General features: G+C 39.9%; 1 protein-coding gene across 3 annotated transcripts in view; it reads right to left on the bottom strand.

The window, feature by feature from the left end:
- JARID2 (jumonji and AT-rich interaction domain containing 2) overlaps nucleotides 1-23,060 on the bottom strand; it is a 254,412-nt gene that overhangs the window by 78,268 nt on the left and 153,084 nt on the right. For 2 of the 3 annotated variants that reach the window (XM_045847204.1, XM_045847205.1), the window contains one exon: nucleotides 18,496-18,637. The exons of the other annotated variant lie outside the window; for it this stretch is intronic. In XM_045847204.1, coding sequence (XP_045703160.1) covers nucleotides 18,496-18,637 — 142 coding nt within the window. The remainder of the gene's footprint in view (nucleotides 1-18,495; nucleotides 18,638-23,060) is intronic. 3 annotated transcript variants of the gene reach the window in all.

Genomic DNA, 23,060 nt, shown 5'->3' with positions numbered 1-23,060 from the left:
AACCTATGTAATCTTATTAACCAATGTCACCCCAATAAATATATAAATACAATGAAATATCATTCAGCCATAAAAAAGAAAATCCTGCCATTTATGACATGAATGGACCCTGCTGGCATTATGTTTAGTGAAGTCAGAGAGAGGAAGAAAAATACTGTGTGGTCTCACTTATTTATAGAATCTTTAAAAACTAAAATAAGCCGAATGCATAGAAACATAAAATAGATTGGTGCCTGCCTCTGTGTGTATGTGTGAAAAAGATCAAGGTTCAAACTCCCAGTTATAAGACGATTAAGTTCTGGCCTTGACCAATGAAGCTCAGTTGATGTAGCTTTTTGGGTATCACAAAGCAAAAGACTGCAGGTTCAATTCCCAGTCAGGGCACATGCCTGGGTTGCAGGTTCAGTCCCCAACTAAGGCTCGGCAACCAATGATGTTTCTCAAATCGATCTTTCTGTCCCTCTCTTTCTCCCTCCCTTACCCCCTCTCTAAAAATAAATAAAATCTTTTTTTTAATAGAGAAGATAAGTTCTGCGGATATAATGTACAGCCCAGTGACAACATTTAACAATACTAGATTGTACACTTGAAAGGTGCTAAAGAGAATAAATCTTGAAGTCATTCACCCCCCCCCCAACACACACACCCCAAGGTAACTATATGAGGTGGTGGATGTTGTCTTATGGTTGCCATCATTTCACAACATATGTCCACCAGATCATCAGGCTGTACATGTGGACAAAAAGGGGGTTCTATGGAAAGTAACCTCACAGGGCAATCTGATCATAAATCCCTAACTGGGTGGGTCATGGGGGATAGTCAAGCCCCAGGTATGTATAACTTCTTCAGTAAAAGATTTATTTTTTGCCTTAAGCAAGCCCCATCCACTGTTTCTGTGCATCTAGGTTAACACACCTTTAAAATGCCTCTTTTTCAAAGTAACCACCCTGCAGAGAGCATGTAATCTTTTTAACTATCCTTCATGCAACCCCACCTTGCCTTCTCTCATTCTCAGGTCGCCTTTCTTTCGCTCCTGAATTCCAAATGCATAAAAAAAGGCTGCAAACTGCCATTTTCTGGAGAAATTTGAGATCCTGCTTTCCCAGCCATTGTCATCAGTTTTGGCTCAAATAAACTCATAAAAATTCTCTACAGGTTTCGACATTTCTTACATACATCTTCAACTTTACACAGTGTTATATGTAAATTATATCTCAATAAACCTGGGAAAGGGAGGACTAACATTCAAATGTAACCTAAGACCCAGGAAGTCTAAACCAGCCAGAATTAAAAGATTTTACTTGGTTGTAACTTAAAACATGTTTCTATTACAACAAACGCAAATGTGCTTATGCAATAGAAAGCAAAAATGTCATGAATTAAGATACACCACGAGACTTCAAGGAAATGTCCCAACATGGGAAAGCTCTTTCAGAAAGTTAGGGATACTGTTCCATGGAGTCATCCTTTGGTATCTGGGGGAACTGGTTCCAGGACCTTCACAGACACCAAAATCCAAAGACAAACTGTTAGTATTTGTACACAACCTACACACAACCTCCCGTGTGTGTGTGTGTGTGTGTGTGTGTGTGTGTGTGTGTCTACATATAGATTTATATATAATATATAGTCATATAAATTATATTTTATACATAAATATATATTTTTAAGTTACAGAGAGAAAGGGAGAGAGAAACATCGATTTGTTGTTCTACTTTAAGTCATCTCTAGATTATTCACAATGCAATATAAATGCTAAGTGAGTAGCTATCATGCTATATTGTTTAGGGAATAATAACAAGAGAAAAGTCTTGTTATCACTCCCTAAAATGACAGAGAAGTCAGTACAGAGTACACATAAGCAACAATGTAAAATTTTTCCCAATATTTTCCATGTGCTGTTGGTTGCATTTATGGACGGAGAACCAAAGATACTCAGGGCGACGAGTTAAGCATCTTCTCTTAGCCCCTAGAAATGAGGAAACAGCATCTCAAGAAGGATATTTGATGGCATGAGCAGAATAACCTACTACTAAATACTATTAAAGAATGTACAATAACATTCTAACAAAATACTTTCTAAAAGCCCATAGAATTCACATAAAGGATTTTTGAAACCCTTGGATGAATGAATGGGTTCATCTTGTGGGCTGGGGTAGGGGCTGGGGGAGCCTTGTTGTCATGACAATGGTATACCAACAAACACAAGTAAGAGCTGACCCTGTTTTCCCTTACAACAATTTTGTGAAACTCTCCGCATCAGCTCCTAGAAGGAACTGGCTCCATACTGATCTCTGTAGAACACCCTCTGGGAGATACTACCACCCCTAAAAATCCCCGTAAGGCCAAAAATACAGCAAATTCCACTTAAAAACATAAGCCACAGAGAAAATGTTGATTAGTATATGGAATTGCCCTTCGCAACAAATGAGACTATAAGTGTGCACTCCATGCACCAAGGACAGCTACAGTGTTATTTAGTGCCATCTCCCCTCCTCTGGTCTCAGACAACTTGTTGTATAAACCACAGCAACTGTTACATACATCGTGAAAGGTGGAGAAAAGACTTACAGAGGTACATGTGTTATATGAGTAGATTTCCCCACTGGGTATATATTAAATGAAATCTTGTGTAAGTTTGGAACCTGTGAAATGGGAGAAAGAATGAGAGGTGCACTGGCACATACATACGTAAATATTCTCAATCCCATTCCATCTCTCTCTCTCTCTCTCTCTCTCTCTCTCTCTCTCTCTGTCTCTCTCTCTCACACACACACACACACACTCACACTCAGACATACACCCTGGAAAGGGCTGTGGAGAAAACACTTAAGGCCTGGAAGAATCATTAAAAGAGAGATGTGATGGATATTGCATTGTCCAACTGTGAGCCAGAATGCCACCCGTGAATGCTAAGTGTAAGACAAAAGAGGAAATAACTTCAAATAACTTGCAGGGACATACTATTGTTGTGTGCAGGAAAAACGGGGGGGGCCCGCGAGGCGGTGCTTTAGGGTGCAGAGTTTAGGTGCATCTTCCCGGCCAAAATGGATCACCACCTACTGCTGTTTCCTAGGAGGAGCTGGGAATAATCTTACAGATAGGAAATTAAAGCCAGCCTATGACAGTCCCTTGCAAAGGTAATCCGAGATTAAATCAGGCTGTCTGCTTTGGTTAGTTGTTTGCAGCAGGAAAATACTTCCACTCACACGGTAAGCCCTTGGTAGGGCATACTGCACAGAAGCAACTATCTAAAGTGAAATTACAGCAGAAGAAAAAGGCAGGGAGTGGGGAGGAGGGGGTGTACAGACTATGACTGGTCTATAAATAATTTCAAATAAACCACAAGGGAAGGAAATACATTATTACATTTCTGCTTCTGCACAAGGCAGATGAACAAGCTGAGGAAGGAAACACCGGGGGCCTATAAAGAGAAAGGTCTTAAAAGGCATGGTCTCAAATACTCGTGAGAATATCTGCTAAGGACTAAACTCAAACATCTATGATGGAAAGAGGAGGGCAGTAATAGAGGAATTTGTACCACACTGAGTGTGAGTAAAGGACTGTACAAAGGAAAACCCAAACCAGAAGACAAAGAAATGATCACAGAGCACACCAAAGTAAAGAAAATCAATTGAGCTCATTTAAATCCTTACATGCAGGAGTCACACAAACTATCAAAGAGAAATGAGAATATTTCTGTGAGATCAAGCATTTGGGGAGCAAAGCTCTATCTGCTAAAGGCTAAATGACCTCAAGAATTCTTAACTACAGGAATAGTCATTGACATAGCGACTACATACAAAATGGGTGTTTATTATTTATTGAAGAATAGTATGATAGGCGCTTCAAATTGTACATACCAGTGGATATCAAGGTGTGATCCTCCAACCAGAAGCATCAGAATCACTTGGAAACTTACTAGAAATGCAAATTCTCAGCCTCACCTCCAATCTACTGAATCACAAACTCTGGAGATGCAGTCCCACAAGCTGTTTTAACAAGTACTCCAAGTGATTCTCACGTGTGTTCAGGCTGGCGACCAGTGGGTTAGAGCCAAATTTATAAAGTATGTATTACACTAACCATTTATCAGACAAAAAAAAAATGGAGGCTCAGAGACTATAAGTAGCTTTTAAGAGCAGAAATGCATAAATACATACATACATACATACATACATAAATTGGTCAAGCAAAGCAAGGCAAAGCAACTACCTGCCTTATTCCAAACCCTGTGCTCTTTCTATTATACCACACTACAGGGACGTGAAGACTAGTTTAATTGGTCAGGCAGTGTCAAAGATCTTCTTTATATTTAAGTAAAAAGAACAGATGCAGTAATTAAATTAACAACTCTAGATTCATCCTCTCACTTTTTGATGAACTCTACTTCCAAAGCTAGCGCCACACCATAAAGGGTGCTCCACTGGTGCCTTATGAATTGTAGGCCCCAGTTTGCTTAACCAAAATTTATGGGCACTGCCTAGCAGGGTTAGCCTGCTTACCTAGCCAAGCATGCCTGGGCTTCATCTGGTAAGAGAAGTGTGTCCATTCCCACTGGCATACCGTTAGTGGTCAATGATGTAAGGGGGTTTTAATAGAAGCAGTTTTCAGCTCATCGTTCTGATTCAATGTTCTCAGACTAACGGTTAACACTGGAGATATAACGTCTTAGGAAAATCCATGTTGTCACAATCAATCTGACATCTGTAAATTTCACTTCTTAAAATGCTCCCGAAAAAATAAAACTACATTGATGGTCTTAAATACTTTCCGTGTATACTAATTTCATTTTTAAAACTATGAACTTAAGAAAAACATTGACCTGCCCATCTGAGGCTTGAACAGAGAAATCTAAATAATGTGGAAAAGCACTTATTTACACCAAAGGCAGTGGCAGTAGAGGTCTGGTGATGATGAAAAGGGGGACACAAAAAGTGACAAGAGCAAGCCTTCGATGCATATGCTGTCATTACTCTTTGTGATCATCAAAATAAATGGGTCTCCAGCAGAAAGGAAAAGCTGTACGTGCCAGGCTATCTTCCCCTTCAAACAGCCCAGACTCCCACGGCAGGAAGGCACCTTTTAGGACACATCCAGGTTTCAGCTGCATGTAAAGGATCAATGTACATTTTGATTCCTAAATCATTTCAAATATGACTAGACATTCTCATCATAAGGACTCACAGTGTCATAGTCTTCTCTAAGCCTTAAGTTTCTCATCTATGAAAAAGGATGATCTCACATTCAGATGATATATAAGGGCTCTATTTATCCCAGCCTAGTTCAATGAGACTGAACTGTAGGAGGCATGAGTAATGAGAATCAGGAAAGAAATTATGGCCAAGGCGGCTCAAATCCCTAACAAAGGGAACTAAGTACAAACCCCAGAAAGGCCAAGTGCCAGTCCACATCACACAATGGCATCTGCCAGAACAACAAGCAGATTATAGCCCTGTAACATACCAATAGTCTGCAGGCTGTCAAAATGAATGCAAACATATTTCTTGGGGGCAAAATAACAGGCTGCACAAATCTGTAACTATGTTCTAGAGAAAGAATGATTCTGAAAACAACATATATTTTCAAACTGCTAAAATTGCATCCAGCACTGTTACAAGTTGATAGAATTTCTTCTTAAAATGTTGGTGCATATACCACAAAGTACCCCCCCAAGATTGGCCTAAATCATGTTCATGGTTACTTAAGCATCATCGACAAGCCATGCAATCCCCAAGAGTTTGTAGGAGCTAAAGTGGGCTTTACCCTGGAAAGAATGCCCAGTAGTCCACCCTCCCAGAGAAGTAGACACAACATTCTCAATAACGACAGCATAGATTTATATCATTCACATCAAAGTCAATGCTTGCTTATAGTATTTTTTAAACTGTCAGAGAACAACTTACTTGTTTCAGTAAAGCACCCGATATACCGTTCATATACTCAAAAAAAGAGTTCTTCCCATGAAAGAAGCAACATCTTAAAAGGCCTGCAAGTATTTCAAAACTGCCTGAAACCAAGTATGAGTAAGAGGACAAAGGCTCATTTTTAAGAACTGGCTTTCATTTTCCTTTCAAATGTTTTCAGTCTTTCTACACTTTACATACGGCAGACAACCGGACTTCATGTTAATTCTACATAACTGCAGCTTTCTATAAAGTGGTCCTATATGCCAGTTAAACCTCATAGAAATTTTCTTCCAAAACTAAACTCCAAGAACACAATAAGCAAAAGCTAGGTCTTCTTCTACCTCCGGAAAAAATATGCGAGAATGAGATAAAGAGGAAAATGCTGGACATGTTCATCACCATCATTATGAAAGAATAGGAGTTATTATCATATAATTCAATGCTCAGGTTAAATGCTTAAAACTTTTATTAAAGAGGCCAGAAAACCACAGCCAACCTTAAGCTGGCACCTCAGGAAGAACCAGAGAGCCTTCAGGCAAGAAGGCACTTTCCCCCTTCTCATCACTAATTAATGACGGCTGATGGAAATCCAGTGATTTTATACTCCGGTTTGAGGAATTAAGAGTCTGCTGTGGAATTAAAAAAAAAACAGGCACTTCCTTCTACCTTAATCATGTCATGAGAGGAGTAAGTTTACAAGTTATATCTTGGTTCTATATAGAGGGATGTGGATTTCTAGGCCCAGGGAGTATTTACGGAATACCAGATAGAAGAAGAGAGAGGAGGAAGGAAATGGAAAACGCGGTTGGGGTGGTGTGGGAATGAGGGGTACATAGTACCACCAAAAACATTTGCTCGCTTCTTTCCAAACCCTTTTAAACAAAACAGTAAGTATGGGTAATACTTCAAAACCACATACAGGGGACGAGTACACATGTATGCATATCCCTACCTTCCAATATGATAAAAAGTATGAAAGACCTGTGAAGTTCTAAGTAGGAATATGTGCTTCTCAAACATAATAACTCTTCTAGGAAGACTTCTTTTCCTTACACTTTATTTGGCTACTCTTAGAACTTATTTACATTCACAAAAACACGCAAACATTTATTGCATGCCAGATACTCCTCCAGCCACTGGGGATACAAGATAAACAAGAACCTCTCATCTCTGAGGGAGCTGAGAGACAAGTTTTTTGAAAGGTTGAATGACAAGGCATATACCAGGGGTGTCCAACCTGCAGCCCACAGGCCGCATGCAGCCCAGGATAACTATGAATGTGGCCCAACACACAATTGTAAATTTACTTAAAATACTGTGAGATTTCTTTTTGTGATTACATGTCACAATGTATTTAATGTGTGGCCCAAGACAACTCTTCTTCTTCCAGTGTGGCCCAGAGATGTCAAAAGGTTGGACACCCCAGCTGAGTGATGACTGGTCAATTCCCGCCCCACTCAAGAAAGTCATACACTGACGATGACAACTCTATGCCCACGACTCTGTGCCCTTTCTGTAGATGGACTTTAAGCTAGTGTGACAAAAGTGCCACAGCATTTTATGAACATCACGCTCCTTGAAAGATGTCTTTGCAAATCAAAGCAATTGAGCCTAAAGCAAAAAAGAAAATACTCTTGCCTGATATTTACCTTATTCCAAGAAAAGAAAACCACTTATTATTACAATCTCCTCTTTAAGTTTCTAATAGCAGAAATGAACCAAAATCTCTCCCCTAGCAAGCCATTTAAAAAGCTCACTGCCTTCCCTCCTTAGCCTATCCTTTAGATCCTCTCTAGTGGACCACCCCCGATTCCTACCATAAACATGAAAGGGAGAGAAGGAGAGAGGGAGGAAACAGAAGTGTGGGCTGTGGTAGTAAGAACACTCTACTCCCACCTTTGCTACTACAGTGTGCACTGCTTTTAATTGAGCTGCTAAGCAGCCAAGTGAGGTAATGATATTAAGGAACATTCTGCATAAGAAGCCCTATCTAACAACCCTGCGCAAGCACTCATGTGAACCACAAGTGACACAAATGGCTGTCACCACCTTCACAAGCAAAAGAGGTGACTCCGAACCCTCACAAACCCAGCTTGTCTGGAGAACCAGCACTGTGTGTTTCCATGAGGGTCAGCTACTATTGAAAAGATGAAAGACTTGTCTGCATTGGTCCTTTGTGGGTGTAAAAGGCAAGAAGGGCAAAAGGATGTTACAAAGATGTTCATATTTAAAAGACTAGGAAGAACTGTGATGTAGGAAGAACAGAAGAAATTGGTGCCCGGTTTCTGTGGCAACCACAAAGCACGCTAGACCATAATTTGCATGGGGTGGGGGTGGGGGGTACAAGTAATATCCCTGCTATCATCTCCAAGCTAACAAAAAAAGGAAATAGCCTCAGCAGTAATAAAACTGCCTCCGATGAAGTTCTAGTCATTTTCCTGAAACAAATAAATGTGTCAGAAGCCTGTGAGCTTCTGACACATAAGGTACCAGGAACCTTACAGCAAATTATAGAGCCAATGCTCATTCCCACATGTCTAAAAATTTGTCCTTGGCAACAACTAATGGCCTGTTACATCAAAGGTATTTTGCCAATCTTTCAACCTGCATAGAGTGCACATGCTATGGGCAGGCTCCACGTTTCCTGTTCTTTCCTTCACACTCAAAACCATGGGCACTGACCTCTTATTACTGTGGTACGTGTTTATGAAGAAGAGGTGAGCATCTGTGAAGACTTCCTAGACAGAATCCCACATCTAGCAGAAAAGCCAATTTCACTAAAGAAAAGCTTGATACACAATTCCAAAGGGCAACATTAATAGTAAACTTTAAAATAAACTGCACACAGCCAAAAAGTGGCCAGGAAAGATACATCTCTCCCTGCTTTACATTCCTATGTAGTGTTACTCCTTATATATCAAATATGCTACCCCGGCCCAAATTATCCAGGCCAGATACATGATGCTGTAACATACACTTAACTTCCATGATAATTTTAAAACTTAAGTCAGGAAGAAGCCAGTGTAAATTTATACTAAAAGCCTCTGATCAAAACCAGAAAATAACAGTGATAGCTTTCAGATAGTACAGTCCCCTCGAATCCCTTTTAATTAGCCAAGAATCTCTTATGTTTCAAGTCAACTCCTCCCTTGATATTAAAAAATAGGAAAGAAAGAAACAAAGATTGGGGGTTGTTTTTTAAAAGTTAAAAGACAGGGGCTCGCCTGTTCCTCCTTATAATGGAAAGTAGCTAATGCTGTCCTTCACTATGCATGCAGTCGACAAACATTCAGTGCCTCTAAGCACACCTTGGCTTAGACTGATTGGGGACCAATGCTAAAGCATACCAGGTTCTAACCTAGCGCTGAGAGGTTATTTCTTTTAATTCTAAAAATCACCTGTGTTGTTGGTAATAGCAAGCCTGTGAGCTGGGCTGGTCCAAATTGAAGTCTGCACAGCTTCCAGCCCACCACACAGTCCCTGCAGGCCTTGTCAGTCAATGTGTCCTTTCTGTCACTAGGAACAGGATGTGAGAGGATATGCAGTATGCCCTGTTCTCACTCCAGGTATCTTCTCAGATCAACTACAAGAATGCTGTGTCAACTCTCAGGCTTCTACAAGACAGACATACCTGTACTCTGTACCCTTTCTAAATATCAACTAACCCTCTTGTCTCAAGCTCACTATATTGATAAAGAAAAGTTATTAAGTAACTGGTAAGGTCAGGCAGACAAAGTGCTGAAACATACCAGGCCCTCCAGAAGCAGCCTGCACAAAGAGCCACTTCATGTGTCAAGGCTCAGCCTTACGTAAGGATAACCCTGAGGTTTAACATTCCTGCTCTGCAGGTCTCCAGCAGCTGTTGTCTCCTCCTACAGGCAAGGAGCCCAGGCCCCAAGACGCTCATCATCTTATTAATGCAGTTTCATAGCACCCAACTACCAAGCTGATTGAGCCCCAGGCAAAGCCGGGGTGAAGGGGGACCCAGGTGGGGTGGGGGGGGTGGGGGGGGTGGTGCCTGTGTCTCTGCATTATTTTGGCTGCGAAGCCCAAAACCCCACAGCTGGCTCCCATCACACTGTGTCAGGAAGTTATAAGAGGAGCTCTGCCATGGAGCCTAGAGCACAGCAAGAATCGGAAGAGTCTCCTCCTCCTTTCTATCTACTATTTGGTTTACAATGAAGAAAATAATTTAGTTTATTTCATCAAAGAAGGAATACAAACACTGGAAGAAAGAGATTTACTAGGTTATATGATCTGAGAAGCCACAACGCATGTGCACTGCACCAAGGTACTCAGCTGAGGGGATGAGTGGGGTTGTGATCCCGCCACATTCAGCTCACTAAGTCGGGTACTGCAGTTTGTCTGTCCAGAAGGTACATGACAAAGGAAGGCCTACATCTGATACCCCTGGTGGAAGGTGACACGGTGTAATGGAAAAGTCTGGCATTGTACATATGAATACTTGGATTCAAATCCTGCCTTTGCTACTTTTAAGAAATGTGTCATTTGTAAGGTATTTTGAGTATTTGCTGACCCAACTATAAAACAAGCACAATAAAACCTTCCAGATGTTTCATGAAAATTGAGGTAAGATTTAGTAGCCCAATATATTATTGAGACAGTTCTTTTAGAGACAGAGGTTCTAGAGGTTCAACCTCAGAGTCTGAAGGATCTCCAATAGTCACATGCTTTCTTGTGGAGTGAAATTTTCCTTTTTTAGGTAGGGTTTGCTTAAGGCAAGTCACAGTCTTCTCTTTTACTAACAAAGTTAAATGAGAGGTTATAACTATGACTACGATGAACTGTGGACACGGAACAGCAGGCCGTCCTTATCTGCAGGGCATACATTCGGTGGCTGCCTGGAACCACAGATAGTACCGAACCCATATATATTATGTTTTTCCTATACATACATACAAACCTTTTCACTTAAGGAAACAAACACTTTACAGCTTCTCTTTGGATCCAAATTGCCAGGATCACTACTCTCGCACTTTGGGACCATTATTAAGTAAATAAGGGTTCCTTGAACATAAGCACGCCAATTCCACCACAGTCAGTGTGATAGCTGGGATGGCTAATAAGTGACTTAGCAGGTGGGCATTAATATAGTGTGAACATGCTGGACAAAGGGATGAATCAAATCCTGGGCAGCACGAAGAAGCACAAACTTCCATCACACTGCTCAGAATAGCACAATTTAAAAATTATAAATTTTCTGTTTCTGGAATTTTCCATTTAATGTCTGTCCACAGTGCACCATGAGAAACTGAAACCACTTATAAAAGGGGAAGGGGAGATTTCCTGGTGGTGTGTTTTGCTCTCCTTCATTTAGCGTTCAAATAATAGGTGGGAACTTTTGCTTTTAGCTAAGACAGGGTCATAGAAACAAGATTTACTTCCAACCTGAAAGAACTAAAACTCTATACAAGACAACTGATGTCCCTGTAATCCCAAGAGATGGGAAACAAATGACTGCTCACCTGACTGCCTTGAGAATTTCTGGGCCACTACACAAGGAGGGAAAATTCAAGTAGAGGCTAGAGGAATCCAAGCTGAGGAGAAGGAGGTGAGAGTTTGGAGAGGCCAATGATTGAATGGAATCTGTCAGGCAGAGTACCAGAGAGGAGAGAGTCATGTGGAAAACTCTGGAATCTGCCAACGGTCCTCCTTGAGTACTTGCTGAGTACTAGTGAGCACATGTGTGTGAGGAGACTACCTAAGGGAGAGTAGGACAAGAAAAGGAACAGTCCTCGAATCCCACACGGGGTTAGGAACAGTGTCTCTACCAACTGGCCACAATGGTGAACATCAGGGCTCACCGGGCATTGAGGAAATGAGCATTTGAGTTCCACCTCAGTAGTGGGAAAAACTTAACCCTTCCCAAACACTGTTCTGGCCCTACTTAACAAAGCTGAAAACCAAGACCCAGAAGGATCAAACTGCTTCCCAGTAACACAATTGTACCCTAGAGCAGTGCTCAACAACAGGTAGAGAAATACAAATATACCCAGCACCCTATAAAGAAAATTTAGAATGCCAGACATCCAATAAGAAATTATCAGACCAGCAAAATAGAAAAAGAAGAAAAAAATACCATATTGAGGAGGTACATCAATCCAAATAAGATTGAACTGTTAATGACACAAATTGACAGAATTAGTAGACAAACATAGTAAAGCCTCTATTATAACTGCACTCCCTGTGTTCAAAAAGTAGAGCAAGCCAAAACATATTAACTTATTAGGAAAGACACTGAAGATAATACAGAGATCAAAATCTATCGTAAGATAGAAACAACAATCTTTTACATTAAAAAGTGTATGTCCACAGAACTGTGGTGGAAACTACTTAAAATGAAACAGAAAAAAACAAAAAGACTGGAACAAAAGCAACAGAGCATCGACGAGCTGTGTCAACAAATTCGACGGCTGTCAGCGAGCCAAACATACGTGCACCTGAAATCCCTAAAGGGGGAAAAAGGAGCACACACAAAAAATATCTGCAGAAATATTGACTCCAAATATCAAAAAGTGATGAAATCTACAGAACTAAGAAACACAATGAACGCCAACCACAAGAAACATTAAAAAACAAAACAAAACCCTATACCAAGGAACACTGAATGATAGAATAAAAAAAATCTTAAGGAGATTGGGGAGAATGACACTTCTTGGAAAGAATGACAATAGACTTCCTGTCAAAAACAATGCAAACCAGGAGACAGTAAAGTGGAGCCTTTCTGAAATTACAGCTACATGTGATCCTACAATTCTCATAAAATAAAAATACTTTAAATAAGGGTGAGACATTCAAAGACCTTTTCCAACATACAAGAGCTAAAAGATTCATCCAATCCCAGTAAACCTATTAGAAATGTTAACGTCCTTCAGGTAAAAGCAAAAGGAACACGATCCCAGAAAGGCATTTCAATCTATAAAAAGGGAAGTACAGCACCAGAAATGGCAACTATTTAGATAAATAGAAAGAGCAAGTAGGCTGAACACATCTACCTTTATATTTAATTCTACAATTATTGTGTGTGATTACTAAAGTTGCCACATAATATTCTATTCCTCAATTTTCCCCCTTCTTATTTCTTTAAACAGAATATGTTTCAGTCAAGACAGCTCTAGAATTTAAAATTATAACAGCACTAATCCCTACTTTGTAAAATACTCTTCAAGGTGATAACAACAAAATAATTTGCAATAGCATGGTGAGTGAAGGTGTCTAAACCTAAATCAAAAGTTACAAGAGATACATCTAAGCTGTGTATTGCTTGTCTTGCTTTGAATTTTAGCTATAATAGTGTATGCATTTAATATGAAACTACACCACTGGTGCATTTTGTTAAAGGGAAATGTAAAAATTATTTACATTCTTAAGGATGTTCACACTGAATAACTCCAATTTCTAACAATGCATGCTGCCAAGCAAGAATCCTAAGTGGAACTATCTTTCTTTTCAAACTTGAGGGTATGAAAGTATTTTATATCAACAAACTAACTCAGAACACAAATAATAAGGAAAACATCTACACTGGCCCTTCACCTGGGTGGGGGGGAAGGGTGGAAGCTGGGAACCGGGAACCCTGTTAAAAGCCTAGGAGAATTCTCATCATCTTCAACATGTATTCATATCCAGAAACTAAACCGCACTAAGTCATGGCACCTGAACCCTTGCAACAATTCACACTCTAAATCCAGTCTACTGGAACAGGACTATCTTTGACCTCAGTCAGTCTTATACTGTCAAAGGCCTAAATAAAGTACAGCAGCTCTTTGTTTAACAGAAGGAAACAGTTATGTCCTTGCAGAGGCACAGTCTATACTTGTTACTTTCTTGGAGTTTGTTTTTGAAAGTGTGTCAGAGACCTTAGCACTAAGTAATGGCAAAATAGGGGCTTCCCCCAAGGTAAAGCAATGACTAACCTTGTGTACAGACAAGATGGAATCTGCTAGCCAACACCTTGTCTTCTCAAACTTCAACCTCACATCCCTTCTGCCTGCTCCACGCAAGCAAATACCTGCTCTCACCAAGTTTTACAAAGGAAATTTCACATTATACAACCACAAAGATCCTTCCTGTGACTCAGTAACTTCAAAAGAGGGACACGCGCCCACACTTTTCCATCTGCCCACAGATGGCTGTTGACAGTGGTGCCATGGAGGAAAGATAGAAATCACAATTTGTATAAATCAAAATCCCTGTACACCATGTTTGAAAAGCCTCCAATGAACATGCATATTCACATGTAGCAATTCATGTGCTACATACACTGATGACAGCTAATAATATCTAGCACACAATATTTATCATACACTTGAGTGCTTGTCATGCATTGAACTTGTTCAGCAAACAAAACCACCACTAGTGGTTACCATTGTCACAGACCTTGTACAAGTAAGAAAACTGAGGCCCGGGGATGTGACAGAGCCTGCCCAAGAGCATTCAACAAGCAGATGACTGAGCCACATGTCTAGCTCCAGGCCACACTCTTAATCACTGTGCCCCATGCAAGGTCCCCATGACATGTCCTGAAGAACTGTCACATTACATTTACATTTTTCCTATCTATTCCCTCCATGTCCCCCAAAACAAAATGCAGTTAATTTGGCTATGTATTTGAGTGCTCGTTCAAATGACCCCTCTGTGGACCTTGCATTTTGGATCTTCCACTGACTTAGACCTAAAAATAGACCATCACCAATTGCTTGGTACCACACCTTCACTTCCATCAGCCAAGCAGATAACCTCTGTCCCCATAACAACCATTCCAGTGTTTCTCACAGTCAGTACACACCTGGCAGACAAAACCTGGTCACTCTGATTTCTAAAAATACTCAAATACTTCTTGCAGAAAATACAAATTTTACAATAACCAAGTGCAATGGGATGGGCAATATAAGGCGGGGAGGGAGGTCAGGAAGTAGGCATGGCCACCAGCAAATTCAAAAGAGGCCTATTAAAGGCTAAAAGTCTACAGTTTCCATTCTAACCAGTAAAAACTACAATAACGTATAATTTGAAAAATTATTTTAAACTCATCTACCACAATGACCAAAAGAAAAAGAAAACTAACACTTAGGAGCTCCCTCCAGCACCAAGTCCTTCAGAGCTCCGCAGCTCAGCCCATCAAACAGGGAAAGAGCTGCTAGAGAAAGGGTGTCTTTTCCTTTTATAAGGGATGATTTTAGATTACAATCTTCCGATGGCTAAGTAAAATGATCCCTTTTATTTTTACCTCAGCAGAGAAAAAGAAATCCTATAAATTCTGGATTCTACTGTTTTCTGTGCCAAAAAGCTCCCCAACTTCATTTAAAACCAATGGCATCAAGTACTTTGGGCAAAACACAGCTTAGGGGCTTCCTATAGAAAAATAACACTTGGTAAACACATGGGATGTTCTAACTACAGACTTAAAAAACATTTTACAAGCATCAGAAAATAGAATTGCTCCTATTTACAGGTTGAAAGCTTAGAGCAAGGTTGAACTAGTAATACTGGCATAATCTACACCTCAGGCTTTAATTTTTCTTAAGGAAGTCAAACACATAAAATCCTTTCTTCCCCCTCCCCACCAAGTCAAAATTCATATTAACTGCTGGTCCTACAAACATGTACACAGAAAGAAAGAATTAACTGTATAAAGAAAGAAGCCAGCTGTTCATATCATTCCAAAAACACAGAGATTTCTTTTGCCAAAGCAAATATATAAATCATGACAATGGATTTTGTTTTTTACCTAAGTCTTCCTATTTTTTTAAATCCTTACCAAAAGATATGTGTATTGATTTGAGGCAGGGAGCGGGGTGCACGGGAGATGGAGACATCGATGTGAGAAGCGTGGATCAGCTGCCTACCCTATGCACCCCAACAAGGATTGAATCCGTAACCCAGGTATGTGCCATGACCAGGAATTGAACCCACAACCTTTTGGTGTATGGGACAATGCTACAACTAACTAAGCCCCCTGGCCAGGGCATGACCCTGGATTTTTACAATTCAGTGTACAACCTTCTAAATGGCAACAGAGAATGAAAAAATGGTCAATCATAAAATATGGTCTTCCCATGTACAGATGAGGCTTTTGGAATTTTAGACACAAGGTTAAAAGTAGCATCTAGTCAACAATCCACCCAACACGAAGTAACACTTTGAAATAACCACTTTAAACAGTTACTCTGGACTGGACTTGTCATCAGCAAAGACAGCACACTCTTTAACGTATTGGAAAAGATACAATGTATGTAAAATGAAGAAAAGTGGAACACTGCAGTCTGAACAATACACCGGCGATCTTCAACCTGTGTACTGGTGTGCCATAAGAATTTTTAAAACATGTCATAACTGATTATTAGGTCGGAAACACTGACCTGGGTTGAAAATCACCGCAGTACGCTAACAAAGCCCCAAGAACTCAGGTTCCTGTTCACACATTCTGCCTCAGAAGACAGCGTTCATATCAAAGTATTTATGCTAAATATTCACAATAATTACCAATAAGGGATAAAACAAATGAGCAGGATAGTATTAAAAGTTATTATTTTGTACTTGTTATGTACCCTGCAACATTGAGATATGTATTTCCTAACTACACTACATGTCTATAAATTACACAGCCCTCTACCTGTAACACAGGTTACCATAGACCAAGCCCTACATCAGGCCTGACTGGACAACTCAATCTACAGTATGTCCCTGATGGGTGTCACTAGTAGAGTGTGATCATAACCGAATGAAATGCTGCTGTGAGTCTTTTATTAGGAAACAAGATAGGTAGCACAGTAATAATTAGAGCAGAGTAGCAATGCTGAAATTTGCTTTAAATTCACCCTGAACAAAGTTTGTCTTTTCCAGTGGTCTGGGGAACTAAAGCTAAATGACTGTTTTGCACACAGCTGCCACACAGTACCAATGTGCCATACAAAGAGGAAGCCAATCTGAGAAAGGAACTAGGAGCCAAGGACAAAGGGCCATTTTCAAAAGAATGATGTGTACTGATCTTTGTCATCACATTCCTACGCTGCCTGGATCTTCCCAGAGGCAGTGACAAACAGCTATACAACACAGCTAAGGGACTGGGTGCTGTCAAATCCAACCACTCATAGAATTTTGCTCCACAAATGGAAATGAAAGATGATACCAGATAGATGACCACCCACCCATGTTTGGAAGCATGGTTAATATTATACATTCCTATATATTTACTGATGTGGTTTAACACATCCTGAGCCCCCTCTCTTCTGCTGATGCAGTTCTTGAATTGGGGCAGAGTGAATATCTGTTAGAGTATCTGAAAAATAATAGGCTTGTCACTGTGACACTCACCCAAGTGTTCTTAAAAGAGCAGCATACAAAGCCCAGTACACTGGCAGAAATACTTCTTATATACCTGCTAACTGTGCTAACAACAAATCTACTGATATCCAAGACACAGTGCTGAGGATTAAGAGAAATAAGTATGGAAGTTAATACAGGCTCTGTTATCACAGGGCTTTTTAAACAAAGCCACTGCATGATGGAGAAAAATAAACTAAGACTTATAACGATGCAGCTCAAATTTCAGATCCAAAGTACAGTTTTGTTAAGGATTTCAAATATCTATCAACACATGGCTCATCTTGTCCTTAATTTTCCACCATACTCAGTTCTTCATTAGATATAAACATTCTAGATAGTTTCCAAAAAGTAACTATAATTATGTAGAAAGAGTAAACAAAAAGACCAGACCAGGGGAATTTTTTTTCCTTTCCCCAACCTCTTAAACTAACAGATTCTAAGAAAACGTCATTAACCTAGTCATCCAGGAAAACATCAAGTATGAGAACGGAAAAGGAACAAAATGAAATATAAATGTAAGTGGGGAGGGCGGCGTGGCACAACACATGAGATATGAAATAAGGCAGATAACTAGCAAAGGGTTTTTAAAGCACCCAATTAAAAGTATTATTATATAATGTCACTGCCACTGTTTGACCATGAAACCACAACCTCTTAACTACCATAGCCAACTTCCTTATCAAACTGTCTAAAGTTTATTGAAGAAAGTAATCTTGGGGGAAAAAAAAAAAAAAGAAACTGCTAGTAAATTCAAAGCTTGAAGAACTAATTCCACACCTACTAACCTGGTTAAACTAAGTGGATTTTTGCTTTCCTGATGAGGGGGAAAATTTTCTTCAAAAACACCACATTTAATTCTTCCAATTCATAGAAACATTTCTTCCCAGGAATGGCAAAATACCATCTAATATACTCGAGAAATACTACTGATGAAAATCAATTGAAATAAACAGGACAAGAACTATAACTTGGTGACTCTTGGGCCAGTTTTCATGGCAGAAGCATGTTTTGTTGGGCCCATACCATTTTTTGTATGGTTACTTTTTACTTTTAGTTATAATTAGTGGACAATATTTAGAAACCAGAACATCTGACAAAAATTCAGAGTTCTGACTCCTCTATGAAAAATCAGGACCAGGTGAATGGGCCCAAGTTTGCTCCTTTGTGGCAAAAACTGGCACCTACTTTGTAGTCCCTGGTTTAAGGCACCGATACTTTCAGCCTTGTGTGTACTAACCTTTTCCTCGACGGCCCTTCTTCAAAATCTGAAGAACTAACATCGTTGCTAGTAGAGGACACTTGGGATGCATCATCCTTCTCATTCTCTGACTGTTCTGATGCTGGTCCTAATCCCTTAGACTGGCCATTACCAAGGAGCCCTACAGGTGAGAAAAGGGGACAAACACTTAAATACATGACATCAGGAAGCAGCACTTTACCACAGTTAACCCTACAGAATGGCTAGTGATGGACAGAAAAGAATTTAAAGGCATATATCCCTCTTGAAATGGGGAAAAAAGTCATACCTCCCTACTTTGAACCTTTTATAGGAGTGAATGCCTAACAAAGAAACAATTGTAACAACAAGAAATTCAAACAGAAATTTTTAATCATAATATACTGTACAGTTCTTTTTTAAAGTACATAAACATCTTTGTAGGGCTGGGAATGGAAAGGAAGAAAGGCATCTCAAGTGTTACCAATTCAAACTAGTTATCTTTCAAGGGCTAAATATTTACTCTAGAAATACTGAAGTCCTTTTGGAATTGCCTTCAGCAACCAGTACCTGCCACACACAAAAAAGCATCATTACTTTATAGCCATATCATAGTTATTAACTAGAAATCCTACTACCCAACTTTCTCTTCAGAGTGATCTATTATACTAGCCAGTCACCGCACCTGTCTTTGACTTTCACAAAGGATCAGGACTGTCTATGACTACATATATGGTACCATTCGAAACAGGGAGTCTTGGAGGGCCAGGACATGTAACCACATTGGAGAAAGGTCCTAGGGAAGTGTTATACCATTTGATATGGAAGTATTTTAATAAGCAATAAGGTCACACAAATGGGTGACGGTTCAATAAAAAGCCTAGCAGATCTTTTAGTACTCAGATGTTCTTGTATCCAGAGTCCTAGATACAACTTAAGTTCTTCCCATGGGAAAGCTGTACCTACACAAGTGTCCAAAGCAGCTGGCACCCCATTTCACTGTCTAGCCACCAGCCTTAGGGGCATAAGCAGGAATGCTAGCACAGTATCTGTAATTTCACAGCCATGTGCTGGCTGTTAAATAAAGCCAAATGTGCCAGGTGATCCCATGATTTCTGTCCTTCCAACCCTTCTACCAATTCTGTAAGCACTTAATTCCCTGTATTAAATCCCTTCGTGGTTGAAAGAGTGGTCCCCATTAGTTGCACCAAACACTACATAAAACACAGTGGTAAAATTTTCTGAAAGAGCACAGCAGACTGTAATCAAACCTTGGGACTTGACCTGTTTATGCATGCATTTCCCCAGTTATCTATTTTTACATCATTTCAGAGTATGCATAATAACATAAGGTTGGAAATCTAATACAGTGCAGTAAATACAATCCCATGGCTGCCACTGAGACGTGGCTTTGAGAGTTATGACTACGATATGGAAATGAAAATACATACAACTTCCCAAAGAGAGAGATGTGGGGAGTCTGCACTGTGAGGCAAAAAGAAGACATAATTGTGTGGGAATCTATGGGTCTAAGGGTAGAGATGTGGCCGATGGTTCAAAGATTAGAGCTGTGCTACTCATTACAGTGACCACTACTGAGCACTGGAAACAGGGCTAGCATGGATGAAGAAATAAATCTTTATTTCATTTTAATTAATTTAAAACTGTGTAACTAACAGTTCAATAATAATTTTATATTGATTAATTCTTCAAATATTCTGTATATATTAAGTAAAATATATGAAAATTCATTTTAGCTGCTTTTTAAAGGCTTTTAATTATGCTCTAGAAAACTAAAACTACATATGTGGGTTGAAATTATGTCCCTATTTATTAGCACTAAATTAGGGCACTTCACTAATGTCACATTGTTTGGGGACAGGGGGAGTGTCAGCTCACCAAACAGTATGAACATACAGATAATACCTAGCACAGTTAGGACAGTGGCCCAGGGGCATAATAATTCATATTTGAGAAAGAGAGAGAGAGAGAAAGGGAGAGAGAGAGGCAGAGAGAGAGGGACAGAGAGAGGGACAGAGAGAGGGAGATGGATGAATTGCCCTACTTGAATGGAAAATTCAAAGTAAAACTTGTGTTACAGAACCATATGTAAAATTAATAATAAAAAAGCAGATATGCATCTTAAAGATGTATACTCTTGGTTGAGTCCCAATTTTTAAATAGTACATAAGTACAAAAAGGAGAATAAAGCAGAAAAAGAGGGAGGGAATATAAATTTATCCATTTATTTTCTTAACACCTCCCGTATGCCAGGGATACAGGCATATGAAACAAAATCTGAATACCAGTGAAAGGAGATAGATCAACGAATATACATAGATGTACCGGTTAGTAGTATGTGGTACTTACAGGGCAAGAAAAAGTGATAGGGGAGGGCAATGAACATGAACCAATGGAGCCAGCAAGCAAGCCTGCAATATCGGCACAAGAAGAACAAAGTTAGAACTTGCAATATGCCTAAAAACAAACACAAAACCCAGTGGTGATGGTGGTGATGAAGGAGGAAGAGGAAGAAGAGGTGCTGATTTTGAAAGTGCTTATTTGGAGCAAGGATGAAATAAGGACTACATGATGCTAGGTGAAAAGAGGAAGAAACACTGCTGTACCCTTCCGTACCCTTTGGTCCATAGCAAGATCTTAAATATTTCCCAAGTGAGTAAGCAGCAAGTGAATGAGTGATTTAGCAGAGAAAAGCTAAGCTATTCAATGACAGGTATACACTTGTTCTTCTAACAGGTATAACCTCAGTGAATGGTTACAAATGGCAGTGGTGATTCTCAGGCTTGAGCATGAATCAGAGTCACCTGGAGGGCTTATTCAAACACAGTCCCCTAGGCCTCAACCCCAGTCAGTCCTACTCTTAACAAATGCTCAGATGGTGCTGATGCTGATTTTGGCGGGTCCAGGGACCACCTTTCGAGAACCACTATTGTAGGGGAAAGCAAGACTCAAGTCAGTAACAGACCTAGTTGCCCTACAACACTACAAAGCTCTGGGCAAGTGAGAATCAAATACCAGGAAACCAATTATGACTGCACAAACTATGACCATACACTCAGTCCCAAACTTCTGTATGGGCACTCTTCCTCCTTTTACCAATAATTTGTGAAGTGAAAATAAGGCTGCTAACAAAACTTATGGCAAAGCTGTAAAAGCCAGCTAATGACAATGATAGACTTTTAAAAAGTAACATGCTGGGGAAAGTGTTCATGTCTAAGAGGCATCAATGTAGAAAGGAATATAACATTTCTTCCCTCCAAAACACGAACTGTCCAAGCACAAATGCAAGCAAGCTGGATTATGAAACTCTAGATGAAAAATGGGGGATTTTAATGGACTGTATGTGAGCTCAATGTGAGGCAAAACAGATGAGGATGCTCTGGAACACTAAGGCAAGACTGTGCTAAATTAAAAGGAATAAAAATAGTGGGTCCAGTGACTGGAAGCCTTCACTAATCTCTCCAAAGAGCTCCAAAATTTTCCCCATTCCAAGGATTAACAATTATTGATTGCCTCACCTACAGAGACATGGTTTGCTGACTTTCCAGATTAGAAAAATGGGGCTCATGCATAGGAAATTGATTGCCTGCTATGCAAATGGAAGGCCCTCAGCTTTTCCTAGCCTTTGTAAGGGGTGAGACTGACTTGTTCTGCATATGACTGACTTTTTCAATTTGTGTACTCCCATCCTGTATATGTCAGCACAAAGAAAATTTACATTTATTTTTAGCTAGTCTACATGGTTGGATAAATCTGTGCTTTTTCTTTTTTACATACTTCCCCCCCCCCCCACACACACACACTCACATACTCCCTTTTCACATCTCCGGTACACTGCCTACCCTCTTTCATTTTGAATGTTTTTATCCAAATCGTACTGCCTGCCCATCCAGAAGAGCCAGGTCAGCAGGATGGAATATGATGCCACAAGGCACAATAGCCATTATTGTAATATTCGACAAGCTAATGGGTGCTGCCTTTTCCTTCCCCTAACAAAGCCCTGCCAACAATTTTTTCTATTTTTTTTTTCAGTCAATGAGAAATGATGAAAAAGGCATCCCCTCCTTCAAATACAAATTGGCTTTATTTTTCCAAACCCTTCCCCCAACCTACACAAACCTTTGTTGGGAAGAGGAGGTTAGACTGAGGAATTTCAATGGCCCAAAGAGTTAGTCTCCCCACATTAGCATTCGTTCTCCTTTATTAATATTCAGTAGGTTGAACTTAAATTAAAGCATGTCTATTGTCTTTCACAAAAGCAATAAATATGAGCTGAAAATTCCAAATCACTGCAGTAAAGGCTGCCTGGGGACCTCCTGCAACTATGGCTAGTCACCATCAGCTGACAGGAGCAGCATGTCACAGGGAGACCACACATCCTCCACAGTAGCAGTGCCGGTTCTCACAAGCTAAGAATCCTAAAGAAATCAGATAAAACAGAACCCTGTCATCAAATTCAGCAGCTTTTCATCCCATCTTCCAAATTAGCAAGAAATGAAAAAGGCTGAAGGCCAAACACTAAAACCGTCTTCTTTCTAAGACTGCAATAGCTCAGCAAAGGGAAG

Source organism: Phyllostomus hastatus, unplaced genomic scaffold (assembly GCF_019186645.2).
Source record: "Phyllostomus hastatus isolate PE091 unplaced genomic scaffold, TTU_PhHast_1.1 phas_contig_524, whole genome shotgun sequence".
Lineage (NCBI taxonomy): Eukaryota > Metazoa > Chordata > Mammalia > Chiroptera > Phyllostomidae > Phyllostomus > Phyllostomus hastatus.
This window is presented reverse-complemented; position numbering and strand designations above follow the sequence as displayed.